This window comes from Melanotaenia boesemani, chromosome 14 (assembly GCF_017639745.1).
Source record: "Melanotaenia boesemani isolate fMelBoe1 chromosome 14, fMelBoe1.pri, whole genome shotgun sequence".
NCBI lineage: Eukaryota > Metazoa > Chordata > Actinopteri > Atheriniformes > Melanotaeniidae > Melanotaenia > Melanotaenia boesemani.
In genome coordinates this window covers 12,937,776-12,951,693 of record NC_055695.1, presented here as the reverse complement: position 1 = coordinate 12,951,693, position 13,918 = coordinate 12,937,776, and the positions used below count along the sequence as shown (strand labels likewise).

Below are 13,918 nucleotides of genomic sequence, written 5' to 3'. Positions count from 1 at the left end.
CTGCTTTTCTATTAGCTTCTCTACTTGACAAACACACGAATGAAACGCCAGCAGAAGCATTGCTTTAGTAAATCAGGGATCTGTGGACCAAATGCAGATCAGCTTTGTGTGGGTACATGTATAGCATCTATGTTCAGGCCCCCACCATGAAAGCATCCCATCAGCCAAGACGGTCAGCACTTATAACCTGGTTTCCTTGGTTACAACCTTTTAAGCAACTCCCAGTGGCCAAGGTCCATGGTAGTGCTTGGTGGGCACCATCCTGTGAATTAGAGTGTAAGTCTATCTTTGTGAGGAGGAATGTAAATATGACACCCAGAGTAAGGCCTCGCTTACTCTTACTTATTCCTCATTCACTCACTGGGCCAAACCCTCAAACATCTGTCTAAAGGGATAGTTTTGGTTGAAAGTTATGATCAGGATTATGTTTAAGTCTCATCTAGCAATGAATGTAATTAATATGCTTTAATTGCTAATATGCAAAAAATACAAAAAAATAAATAAAAAAACACAGAAGAGTTGGTACATACTGACATGCCATCTCTATATTAAAATAGCACTCGGTTTTTCTTCCCTTTTAATACTTTCTTAACACTTTATGTGTACACATACTGTGTTTGCCTAAAACCTTGTTATTTGAGGTTTTCTTAATAAAGTGGAGCACAGAGCTCATCCGCAGTACATATGAATACAATAGTAAAATACAAAATACACATATCTACTAAATCTATATTAAAAAACACACCAAAAACACAAAGACAAAAAAAAAAAAAAAAAACTAACAAAACCCTAAACTACAAAGTAGAAATTGTTCAAATACATATTTAATATCTAACGAGGAATTTTCACATTATCTTATGCATTATTCCAGGACTCACCCTCTGGTCTGTACTGTGCTAGTATGGTAACAGTCTGTCCTGCATTCTTCAGAGCTGCAGCTGCCTGCTCATGTGTTGCACTGGACAGATCCACCCCATTTACCTACACATACAAACATGCACAACATTAGAGCCACAATTAAAGCTGCTATAAATATATTTGTAAATTTTTTTAAGCCTTGAATGCATAGAATTATTCACTATCTTCACTTGCATGTATGAATAAATAATACAGAAATTCCGCAGGGAATGTCAGCATCTCTGCAGCCTGAGAATTAAATCCAGCTTGAACCCCTTACAAAGAAAATTAAAACCATATTTCTAGAGGATCACAACAAACACACACAATGCAGGCTTAATACACACATCCCTTGTCAGTCATAACTGGTTACTGACTGACAGGCAAAGACAATAACAGTTAACTGAAACCTCCTTCGACGTTCAGATTGCTGTAGTTAGTAAAAATCTAAATGTTCATTATGCTCAGCTTTGGCAGAAATCGCACACTTATTCTTAACTGTATGACATCACATCACTGACGTAAAAAGGTGGATGAACTACACAGAGAGGCTCTCGAGGAAGATTAACTGACAAAATGATTTACTTTATGAGCCCCTGTATGTAAGCTATGCAGCAATAAAATCAAATGAGAGTTATTAACAATAATAATGGTGACTGCCATTTAGTTACATCCCCTATAAGATGAGATCTTTGCTCGTACCGACAGGATGCGGTCTCCCTTTCTAAGTTCACCACAGAGATCAGCTGGACCTCCAGAAAGTATGAAGGATATGAAAATTCCCTCTCCATCCTCTCCTCCAACAATGTTGAATCCGAGACCTGTAGAGCCCCTCTGCAGTACTACCCGTCTTGGTTCCCTGGAGAAAACACAAATTACACATTCACTGTAGTTTTTTGGTTTAAATATATAAATATATATATATATATATATATATATATATATATATATATATATATTATACAAGGATGACTAAAATGCCTGGTGATATTGCTAATTATTTTTAATGTGATTATGTATGTATCCATGTACTTTATGAATGTGTGTGACTTGTGGTAATAACTGGATTAACTTCAGTTGGAAGATTATTTACAACGCATACCAGCAGATGTCAGTATTGTACTTTCTGAATTATGTAGCAACACTACAGCTCTGTAGGGTTGCTGCAAATTCTCACAACTGCGGGCGAAGGCATTAGACACACACTTCATTTTATTTCACTATTTAACCCGCCCACTAATTACTCTGGACTGAATTTTTCATGAAAAGAAACATTTTTTTGATGATTCATAATATGAAGCCTTGAGTGTCCAAAAAAGTGCTATATAAATTTGATCACATGATTAATTGCTTCATATTCATTAGAAAATGAATGGATTTATAATTGGCTGGATTAGCCACATGTGAAATATCCACAAATAACTTTTTTTTAATGCTTATTTCTATATATCAGGTATTTAAACTCAAATCACCAGCTCAGAGAGAAAGCAGAAGTAAGAAAATTATGCTCACTCAGTAGCCATTTATTATAATCTTTTATCCTTTTCTTGCACTATTAATCAGAGGGAAAGAGATGAAAGAGTAATTGGGAAAAAAAAATGAAAAGCAGACGTCAAAATGACCATCCCGTAGTCCGCCTGAGGCTTATCAGATTTATTATAATCAAAGCACATTCATTGGTCAAAAGGTCTATGACGAAATCAGTCATATTCTGGTAACCAGGGTGATGCCAGTCGAGTGACGAGGGCTGTTATAGGCTGTAATCCTTCCATTAAAATGGATTAAAGACAGTAGAGCAGCAGTGAGAGTATTTGTATATGTGTGTGTGTGGGTGTGTGTGTGTGCTCATACTCAGTGTACATGGGAACCAGTGCAACCTATACTATTTTATTAAATGGTTTCATACAATAGCAGTGGTGATCTTTTAGAGATAAGGCATGAAGGGGGGGGGGAGAAAAGGAAGAAATCACTTTAAACAAGGTAAACAACTGGATATACATCAATTGTAAAATTGACTAAATCTGCCTGATAATTTAGTTCAGTTATGCAAAACCTGAAAATTCCCTAAGATTGGTGCTTTCAAAAATGCACCAAATAATCAAATACATGTTACAACAAAGAACAATATTGTATACAAAAATTGATCAAACAACACTAAATTATAAAGGAATCAGGTTTCCCTTAAATATGTAATCAGGGATGTCTTAGAGCAGGGAAACATCTAAAACCTGCAGGACTGTGGCTGTTGTGGATTAGAGTTAACACAAAGAGATGCCTGTAGTCTCACATAATTGTTTTCTGGGACTTTCCCTTTAAGGATAAATACACCTGAGTGTGTCATCAGGTTTGAGCTCTCACCTCGTGACATCATCATCTCCGGTCATGGTCCTGGGCAGCGGTGAGTATCGTGGTGTGGTCAGCGGGGCAGGGCTTACAGACTGACTGCCGCTCATGTAGGGGCTTATATGGTTGTCCTGGTGTGGGGAATATGCTGAGAGAACATATAAATATGTGTTTTAATAATGATAATGCTATAAATGTTATTCTATTCACAATTCTTTTAAAAATAAAAATAAACATTTTTATGTACTTCTGAAAACTGAAGCATTATTATCATAACTGGCTTGGATTAAGAGATAAACATAAATATTTTTGGTCAGATTAATCACACCTCTGTATGTATCAATACACCTGTGTTGTGTTCTGCAGATATGTTGAGAGATGCCATTATGCCATGTGCAGTTTGGAAAGTGCTAGACTAAGAGCAGCGATAAATGGCATGTTGTTTGATAATATGCTGATTTGGGAAGATATTGGGTTGCTGTAAGTCAGTGACCCAAATTCACAATGCTGATATGGGACTGTTAAGTAACAAATTGACTATGTGATAAATAAGGAATATATTTTAAATATTAACATATACGTTGACAGGCAACTTTAATTTATTTAATGACACTCAAACTGTTTGTACTATTAGAATAAACAAACAACTACCGTGTTATCTGGAGGATTATGTTTCAGATCCAGAAAATAAGATCTTCTCTTCTTATCTAACTTGTTTACCAAAACTTTACCCCGACTCTTTTAGATAATGTGCAACTTTTTTCTTAAATTCTCAACACTTTTATTAAAATATTACAGGTAATTTCAGGGATCTGAAGTTAGTGGCACTAACAAATATTAGTACCTTGTGAGCTGTGTGAGCTAGACGTTATCAGCACATGGTGAATTTCCCTATGTTTAAAAAAATGCTACAATTAGATATTTTTCCCCCCAAGAAGGGCAATAATGAAAACTTCTTTTATCTTTAAAGATTTGTTCCTGTGACTTTTGTAAATGTCAAACTCACAATCAATACTGAAGATTTAATTCAGTATTCAATTTACTACAGAACCAAAACTCATGAGCTGATTTCAGTGAGAAGCAGCTACCTTACTATAGCCTATTTAGTATTTTTGAGCTCAAAGATGTAGTGAATAACAATGATCGAGTTGTAACCCCCTAAGCTCCAAAGTAGCACTATTGCATCAAGCAATGTAACTGAACAAAACAGGTCCTAGCTCTAGAATAAGAGCCACAAGCTGATACCACTTTATACCATTAAAATAATAGACATGTGCATCTTTAATCCTACTGTTTTCTGGTTTTTTTTATCTTTTGGGGGGTCTGTTCAAAGTTTATGAAGAAAATCAAGTTATAAAGACCTCACTGAGCTGATGAGGATGAAGTACTCTCAGCTTTTAGCCAATCCTCATTTAATATACTAAAGAGATGAGGAAATTTACTCCCATCATAAACTCATATTCAAAGTTATTTTCAGTTACTGTATGCCTTTATCTATAACCCCTTCTAAACTACAGCCTTTTGAATTCCTGATATCAAAATTTTACATTTTCTTTGAAAAACTCTGGTGCCTAAAAGGTTCACAAAATGATGTCAAGGTGGGCAGTACAGACTGTCAGCAAACTGTCTGTTTTCATCCTCTATATAAAAGCAGGCAGGTGCAAAGACCTGACTGACAGTGTAGCTGGTCAGTACTTGATAGACAGTGGTCAAAGGAGGGACAAATGAGGTGTTGGGGGACATGCCAGAACAAGTTTGTTAATGCTTTGATGGGAAATATCACCAGGCACCTTCAGAGGTCTTGAAGCGTCCATTGGCAGATAGGTTTGAACTGTTATGACAGCGTGCAAAGGATTAACTGTATATTAGGGAGCTGGTCAAAATATTTTAGGTAATTAGTGTAACTAATTAAGAATTTATTCACCTCCTGTGTTCTTTACACCTACACTGTAGAAAAAAGGCGCTAAAAAAGTTGAGGTAACTCATGTTCACAACTTGCCTCAACTTAATTGCTTAAGTAAATCTGAGTAGTGGCCTCAAGTTTGTCTAATTTAATATTTTAGTTTTAATTTATACTTAATTCAGGCTGACACAACACAATTTTTTTGTTATTGTTATTGAGTTTACACAAAAAAAGCTTTATAGCTGGCAGCCTTAATTTTTTAAGTTTTCTAAACTACTTGTTCTTATGTTGGGAAGTCTGTCACATTCATCCATTTTCTACACTCACTTATTCCAATGCAGGATCCAACCAGTTACTGGGTAAGAGGCTGGTTGCTAGACCATCAAAGGGCCAACACAGAGAGATGAACAATAATTCACACAGAAAGCCTGAAGCTTTAACCAGGAACCTTCTCCCTATGAGGCAACAGTGTTAATCACCACACCACCATGCACCCAAGAAAGTCCATATCAAAGAATGACAATACCTCTTATGGTACAGGTTCATCTTACATATTGTCTACTAGCATAACTGCCTAAATCTTATTTTAAGGTTTTATAGGGAATGATGTACAGTGAATCAGCAGTGTTAGGAAAGTAGTAGTAGGCAGGTATCACAAGTTGGCCAAATGTTACTAAAGCAGTTATGCTTAGAGGCTAATAACATACTCTAAACCTGAGCTTTCCAAAGGACTTGAAGTACACATTTTAAGCAGCTCTAAGGGTGTTCATGAGTATGCACCTACTGATCAGCAAGGGTTCAAGCGTAAAAGAACAGTTTGCTAGCTGATATAATTTATTTAGGCTTTTAAATAGCCTGCAGTAATGTGTGATTGAAGCGTCTAATTGTTCTTAATAGATAAGATGGTTTTTAAGGCATTTTTTAATCTTTTAAGACAAACATCCTGGGTCGCACAGTGGTTTGGTAGTTAGCACCGTTGCCTCACAGGGTTCCTGACTTGAGCCTCAGCCTTTCTATGTGGAGTTTGAATGTTACATGTGTTAGCATGGATAATTGCTTGTCTCTCTGTATTGACCTTATCATGGACTGGCGGCCTATTCTGGGTGTACCCTGCCTCTCACCTTGTAGCTGCAGGGATAGGCTCCAGACCCATGTGACCCTGCACTGGCATAAGTGAATATAGAAAATGGATAGATGGATGGAATACAGACATCCCACTTCTCATCTAAAGAATTAGCAGCTGAGAAAATTTAAAAAGTAAGACATTTACTGTAAAGTATTTTTAATAAACTTAATTACAATAACAAAAAAATTGTGTTATGTCAACCTACATTATGAGGGTAAATCAAAATGTTAAACTGGACAAACTTGAGATGATTATTCAGATTTACTCACACAAAGCTGAGGCAACTTATAAACATTCACTACTCACAAAAAGTTAGATATATTCAACTTTTGGGAGAAATTTTCAGAAAATTCAAGAAGTTGATGCTACACTGATACACTGATGATGTAGGGCATTTCAGTAGAATCGTATAATGGTAATTCCTTAATCTCAAATAATTTACTAAAACAAAATGGGCTGCACGGTGGTGTGGTGGTTAGCACCGCAGCCTCATAACAAGAAGGTCGCAGGTTCGAGCCTCGGCTGGGGGGAGGTTCAAACCTGGGGGGTGGTGGCCTTTCTGTGTGGAGTTTGCATGTTCTCCCCGTGTATGCATGGGTTCTCCGGCTTCCTCCCACCATCCAAAGACATGCATGATAGGTTAATGGTTATTCTAAATTCTCCCTAGGAGGGAGTGTGCGTGTGAATGGTTGTTTGTCTATCTGTGTTGGCCCTGCAACAGACTGGTGACCTGTCCATGGTGTACCCTGCCTCTCACTTGGTAAACCCGTGACCCGTAATGGAATAAGCGGTCAAGATAATGAATGAATGAATGAAAAGCTGAACAACAGTGGTGGGTATACAGTACCTCAAAATAAAATGTCAATGTAACATTAACTTGTCTTGTTTTAGTTGTGGTCTTGGTCTAATGATGACTAAATCTGAAGAGGATGATGAAAAGGATTGTTTAGATACAAGCTGTCATTGAACCAGAACATTTAGTGGCCCATTGATGGCTCAGACAGTTATACATATGCATTTAAAAGTTTAGAGGGTCAAATAAAGTTCACCTATAAAAATGAAAATGGTTTTTAGGTTAATTGTGACATCATACAAAAACTCAATTATCCTTAACTTTTTGAGAGTAGTCTATATTTCCTTAATCTCTTCAGAGATATTTTCAACTTAACATGAGTTGTTTCAGCTGAAAGACATGAGTAAACCAGAATATTTATCCTAACTTTGTTAAATTTAAGATTCTACTTTGAGTTACCCTCTTAATTTAGGTTCACACAACATAAGAACCCTTTAGTTGAGTTTACTCAAAAAAGCTTTGCAGCTGGATGTCTTACATTTTTAAGGTCACTCAACTTGTTTTTTTCTTTTTGTTTTGATTTGTTTAGTGTACATGGGATTTTTCCTCCTCATTCTCAACCAGATCGAATGCATTCAAGTACCTCCTAATGTATATAATCTACATAACATGTTACCTTTGTTGATTATAATGATGATGGTCTGAAATTGTATCATTCATGAGTGAACTGCTCTGAACCTGCTCTGTACTTACAGTTAGTGACATCAGGTGGAGGGAAGTTGTCATTGATGAACAAGGAGGTGTGTTTGGCTACACGGAGGAACACAACATCAGGAGTGGATTTCAGTGCAGCAACTGCCTCCTCATGTGTCACCTCCTCTAAACAGGTGCCATTTACCTGTATAGAAATGAAGATGTTCACAATACAAGTATGCACACATAAAAATGAGAGCAATAAACCAGACCACAACAAAAAATATGCTATTCTACAGCTTTGTATAGACAATGAAGAATTACTCTAAATTTGCAAATGTTACTGATGGAAAAGCACATTTCTGGCTTAAGTCATTTTAACTGATTTATAGTGTTGTGTCAATTAATTTTTTTGTCTTGTGTAATAATAAACATTATTATTATCATTGATGCTACAGAATAATTAGCCCAAAAAACAGAGAGAAAAAGTAATCAATCTTCTGAAAAAATGCTTGATGAAATGTCCTATTTTGTTGCTTTATTGGGAACATTATTAGGTTTGTTTAAGAAAAATAAGGCCACTTTAGTACATGCTAAACTTTTGATTTATTCTGATTTGCTTTATTGACTGTGGCTTACAGTAAATATGTGCTTTACAGTCAGACTCCGTGATGAAAAAGAAAATTGACATTCATCTTACAGCAACAAGTTTGTCCCCTATTTGTAGCCGTCCATCTTTGTGTGCAGCTCCTCCCTCAATTATTTTAGTCACATAGATGCTGTTGTCACCAGGGACATGCTGGTTCCCAACGCCACCTGCTATGCTGAATCCTAAACCTGAAAGGATAAAAAATCAACTGGTCATAATTTTGATATTTCAGGTTATCATGAATACACACATCACACTGTCATTTTTGTATGACCTTGTTTGTATGAACTTTTTTTTTCCTTTCTTCAGTTTTTTTTTTTTTTTTTTGTACAATGTGTTTGCAAGAATTAAAAAAAAAATGGGTCAATGTGTAAAACTTGACAACAAGCTGTTGGCGCACCTAAGCACCTAAAACCTGCAGGACTGTGACCCTCGAGGAGTTTGAGATATCTAATTTAGCCTTTAATTGCTTGAATAGTTCCAATTGCATTATCATTTGTCATGTATCTCTGCTCAGATATCTTACTTTATATCTGCTGCTAAAACATGTCAATTAAGAGAAGATTTACACCATAGGCTTTCACTTACAAAAAAATAGCACAAAACCTCACAGACTTTTTTTTAAATTTGAACGCAAAAGTGGTAGAATAGCACTAAAACATCTAACCTGTTGTCAGCCTATTTGTGCTAGTTCGTTTTGTGTTGAGCACTGTCTCACCTTTGGGCCCTTTGACCAGTTTGATGTCCATAACTCTCTCTGCGAGGCTCCGTCTTCGTCGTATACACAGACGGACCAGACCTCCTGCCTCTTTCAGTGCCTCCACAGCTCCACTGTGAGTGACTTCCCTGACATCTGTCTCATTCACTCTGACTATACAGTCATTCACCCTGAACAGCAACATCACATACAGTAAAGATATACATTTAAATATATAAAATATACAGTAAAGCAGAAGAGATGCATGAGGAAATGGAAGAGAATTTGAAAGCCTACTGTTCTAATTCTAGCCACAAATACAGAAAACCGCAGACAAAAAGAAAATTTTCCTTAATATAAATTTAACTCCCCATTAATAAGTAAGTTACAATGAAATAGAACTGATTTATAGGAAATGTTTGGCTTGATCAGATATTGATTAGTTTTAAGGCTCTTCTTTAAGAAATGATGTATCCTGATAAAGTTAGTGATAAGTTCAAGTATAGTGGAATACTCAGAGCTGAGAGCTGAAGATCTGTTAAAAGTTTAGTTTAAACTTAAAGATTATTATGATATGATATCATTTCATATTATCAAACATTAAGTAAGTGTCTGTGTTTGCACCTGAGTCGTCCATTCTGGGCTGCAGCTCCTCCTGGTATAATCTTGGTAATGAAGATCGAGGGGTCTTCACCGATGTGTGGGTTATCAGTGCCTCCAGCAATACTGAAGCCCAGCCCTGAGTTTCCCTACATATAACACACAGATATATAAGCCAAAAACAAACATCATCTGGGCATTCTTACCAGTTTTGTTTTGATTTAAGGTTTCTGTGAAAGAGTCAATGGCCTGGGAATTGATTTGCAAAAGCATTGTTCCTTTATATCAGTCAGACGCTGAGACAAAGTTAAAAAGCCCAATGTCCACACCAAAGGAAGGTATTCTCTTCCACAGAATATACTGCTCCTGAACGTTTCTTCTCTATCTTGTCTAAATCACCAAGAAAAAAATTGCATAATGCTTATCAAGTGGATAGTTTAGCACATTAAAAACAAAGAAGGATCTGCTGCTTCACATATCACTTTTGTCTTTTTGGAGGGGGGACCGTGAAGAAACAGGCACTAACAAAAAGTATTTAAACTGGAATGGGACAAAATATGCTGCTATTTAAAGCACATAAACTTACTTTAAAAAATAGCTAAAAATATAATTATTAACATGTAAATATGAATAGTAGGGGCTCTTAAATATATTGTACTAATGATTTTTGGTAATAAATAAGAGAGACATCACCCAGATACTGCTAGGTAGGTTGCATAAGATGCTGTTAATCACACTGGAGTAATTTGCCCACAGGATTAAAACTTCCTGTTGCCAAAACCTCACACATCATTAATGCCTCTATCTCTCACTGCTCATACTCTGAGCGCAGATAGCCTTAAACCTACTGTCGTAGGTTTTAAGGCTATCTGCGCTTGTGTTTTGCGTGTACGTCCATGGCGACTTTACAGCAGATCCAGTCAGGCAGACAGAACCAGGTCACAGGAGAAAAGAGTGATGTAGAGGCACTGAGAGACAGCCTCAGGGGAGAGAGAAAGGGGAATATAATGAGAGAAGAGGGGTTGTAGAGAACCAGGAAAGGAAAGCAGGGAAGGATGGAGAAGAAATGGAGAGGACAGTGAAAGAGGCTCAGCAGAATTAGACCAACACTCAGGCTGAGTAAGGAAAAAGTAGAATGATAAGACGATGCCAGGGAGGAAAGATAATGGAGGATTAGTCAGCTGCCACGGGGCAGATGGACGTTTTATACTTAAATGTATACAGTTGTTCAACATCATCTATTTTAAACTAAGCTGCCTATGTTAAAATATACATCCTCATTATGCCTGGCAGTGTAAAAAAGAAGAATGTTCACCTTATATTATGTGACAAGCTGCTGTTTATGACTGTTTTTTGAGGGTCCTAATAACTCAAACACAAGCATAAAGACACTTACAGACACTAAATATGAGGTTGGTAGCAATCAAGACTACACAAAATACAAACTCTTAATAAATGTACACATCAAAATTTAACTTCAGTCTAATTTAATCTGTAGTCAATGAATAGTAATATATATATATATATATATATATATATATATATATATATATATATGCTAATAATGTACATGTTTTATGTTTTTACCCGCTCAAGTGTGATTTCCTCATACTCATAGTCTGCTTCTGTTCCATTCACCTGTCAAAACAAGAAGAGGGTAAAATATCAATGTAAATACTCCATCAAAAGTAAAAATACTACTACAATAGAAGTGGACAATTATCAGCAACAATAAAAATCTTAGGTAAATGTTTAAAAGTGCTTATTATGGACTAACAAAATCCCAGTAACTGATTCATTATTACGTATTTCATCATTACATAAAAGACATTTTGCTGTTGGTGGAAGGTGAGCTATATATTCATATATTTTGACAGTACTTGCAGTACTTTAAATGTATTTAACATCTATCCATTTGTTTTCTATATCAGTTTAATCTAATTCAAGGTCACAAAGAATGTATGATGTTACTAGAAAAAATCTTGATCTAAAAAAAAAAACATTGACAACATTACCTGTCAAAATTGTACTGACAAATATTTCTTCGAAGCACTAGTTTAAAATTAAAACCTTAAAGGGAACCTATTATGACCAAAAAGTAAATAAATTTCTATTTTTAACTACAAGCTCAAAAGCCCCAATTGGCTTTGGCTAAGTCTAATACAAAGTGTAGATAAGACAAATTAAGTTCACTGAAGTGTGTGGTTGAGGGGGGAGGGGTTCACTGATTAAAGGTGCAAAAATGACTGTTTTAATGTCATATTTGCAAACACAATTATTTCTGGAGCACAACTTAAAGTCAACAGATTTTACAAACTGTGGTGGATATTAAACAGGTCATGGCTGAGACAGAAAGGTGGAAATAAACATAAGAGTAATTGACCAATCAGAAATGTTCACTTTGAGCCTCATCCCAAATGCTTAGGCTAATCTTAAAAACACCACCTCTCTACCAGAGCTGATTTAAGGCCTGAGATATTAGTCTCAGTTTCCCATAGTTGACATGGAGATAACAGATGATAAGGCTCATCAGCATCATCATTATATTCTGGTTCCTGGAAAAAGGTTTTTGTGGTCAGACTACGGCAAAAAAATAAGTTCGGCACTTGGTTTGAGATCCCCTAGGTTTGAAAATATGCCATTCAATGAGACAATCATATTTGTAGTGGATTGGCATGTTAGAGTAGAATTATGCAGATTCTACATTGTTAGCTCCAGCTAACAACTCAATTATTGGTTCTGAATGTCGGTTTTGATTAATTTTTGAGTAACTGCCCAGCTCTAGTTCATAAGTGGGTTGTTTGTTTTTTTTTGGCTTTTATTTTTTGCTTTCTTATGAACAGCTGCAGTGTCTTCCAAACTCCTTTTGCAGCTTTATTATTCCTCTTTATCAGTAAAACTATGTATTCTTTAAAACAGCAGCATTTAGGAGCAGCAGGATTAAAATCTGAGCTAAAGATAATATCTTTGCTTCTATTTCTGCTAAGTTTGATTATTTTAATGCACTTATTATTTGTTTAAATATAAGGCATTTGATGATCTTCAGACATTAAAAAACAATGTTTAGGAAAGAAACAACAACTTTGTTTGAAAGCTTTGGTAATACATTTAAGAATTCTGATGAAGAGGCTCCCCAAAATATTTCTAACCTGTTAAATCTGCCACTCAGTCCCTTAGTTCTTCTGGGCTAAATTTGCTGATAGTTCAACAGGCCTTATTTAAAACCTGGAAATATTTCTTTTTAAGAAGTGGCATCTTGAAAGCTAAATGTACTTCTATTTTTTCAACATTTTATTATAGCCTTAAAAAGTTAAAGACTTGTTTAATTAGGGAAGTGTTTAGTTACAGAGGGCTAATACAATGCTGTTTAATGTTGTTTTGTAAATGTTTGATCAATCTATCCTTTTTTAAAACCAACTAAATCCAAGTCAGTGTTACAATGGGTCTGGAGCCCATCCCAGTTGCCATTTTTACGGGAGACAGAATATACCCCAGACAGGTTGCCAGTCCATCACTGAAACTTACAGTATGAGACAAACAGCCATGCATGCTCACACTCACTCCTAAGGTCAATTCATAGTTATCAGTTTGATCACTTAATCTAAGTTGCAAGTTTTGGGATGGAGTGAGGAAGTTGGAGTACCTAGAGAGAAGGTGCAACAAATATTAGAAATATAACTTGAAATTATTCATGAATGATGCATATCTCCAAAAGATTAAACTCGTAATATGCACTTAATGATGGTGTATCGCTGATGTCATTTTTAGAGCATCCCTGCTGAATCGGTCGAGCCAATCAAAATGCTCTGCCTGGAATGTCTTCACTATAAAACACATTAACATCTACATAGAGACAAAGCTGATCAGGCCATCATATATGTTGTTTTCTCTCGGTTTATACTGGAAGATTGTTTTGTTTCCGATACAGCTGCTGCAAGCGAGCAGGAACACACACAAACACACTGGCTGACTAGCATCCCAGTGGCCCGTGTAATCCGCCAGGCTGTAATCTGTGTCTATGCAGTCAGATTAGTTTAGATTTTGAATTTCTGCTGTTTAAATTGAGGGCATATTTGTCTGTCAGCCACCATGTACTATACTGTGTGTGCAATTATCTACAAAACACACTATTTAAAATTCAGGCTAAAAATTGTCTACTTTTGAGTGAAATTAATTTATTGCAAAAATTAAGTAAATACGTGATTTGATTTGGTTTT

At 36.0% G+C, this 13,918-nt stretch overlaps 1 protein-coding gene across 6 annotated transcripts in view; it reads right to left on the bottom strand.

The window, feature by feature from the left end:
- LOC121652819 (discs large homolog 1-like protein) overlaps window positions 1-13,918 on the bottom strand; it is a 127,391-nt gene that overhangs the window by 27,916 nt on the left and 85,557 nt on the right. For all 6 annotated transcript variants that reach the window (XM_042005867.1, XM_042005868.1, XM_042005869.1 and 3 more), the window contains 8 exons: window positions 11,289-11,339; window positions 9,726-9,850; window positions 9,123-9,292; window positions 8,456-8,592; window positions 7,816-7,960; window positions 3,256-3,388; window positions 1,600-1,756; window positions 879-981 (listed from right to left, as the gene is read on the bottom strand). In XM_042005867.1, the coding sequence (XP_041861801.1) occupies window positions 879-981; window positions 1,600-1,756; window positions 3,256-3,388; window positions 7,816-7,960; window positions 8,456-8,592; window positions 9,123-9,292; window positions 9,726-9,850; window positions 11,289-11,339 (1,021 nt within the window). The remainder of the gene's footprint in view (window positions 1-878; window positions 982-1,599; window positions 1,757-3,255; window positions 3,389-7,815; window positions 7,961-8,455; window positions 8,593-9,122; window positions 9,293-9,725; window positions 9,851-11,288; window positions 11,340-13,918) is intronic.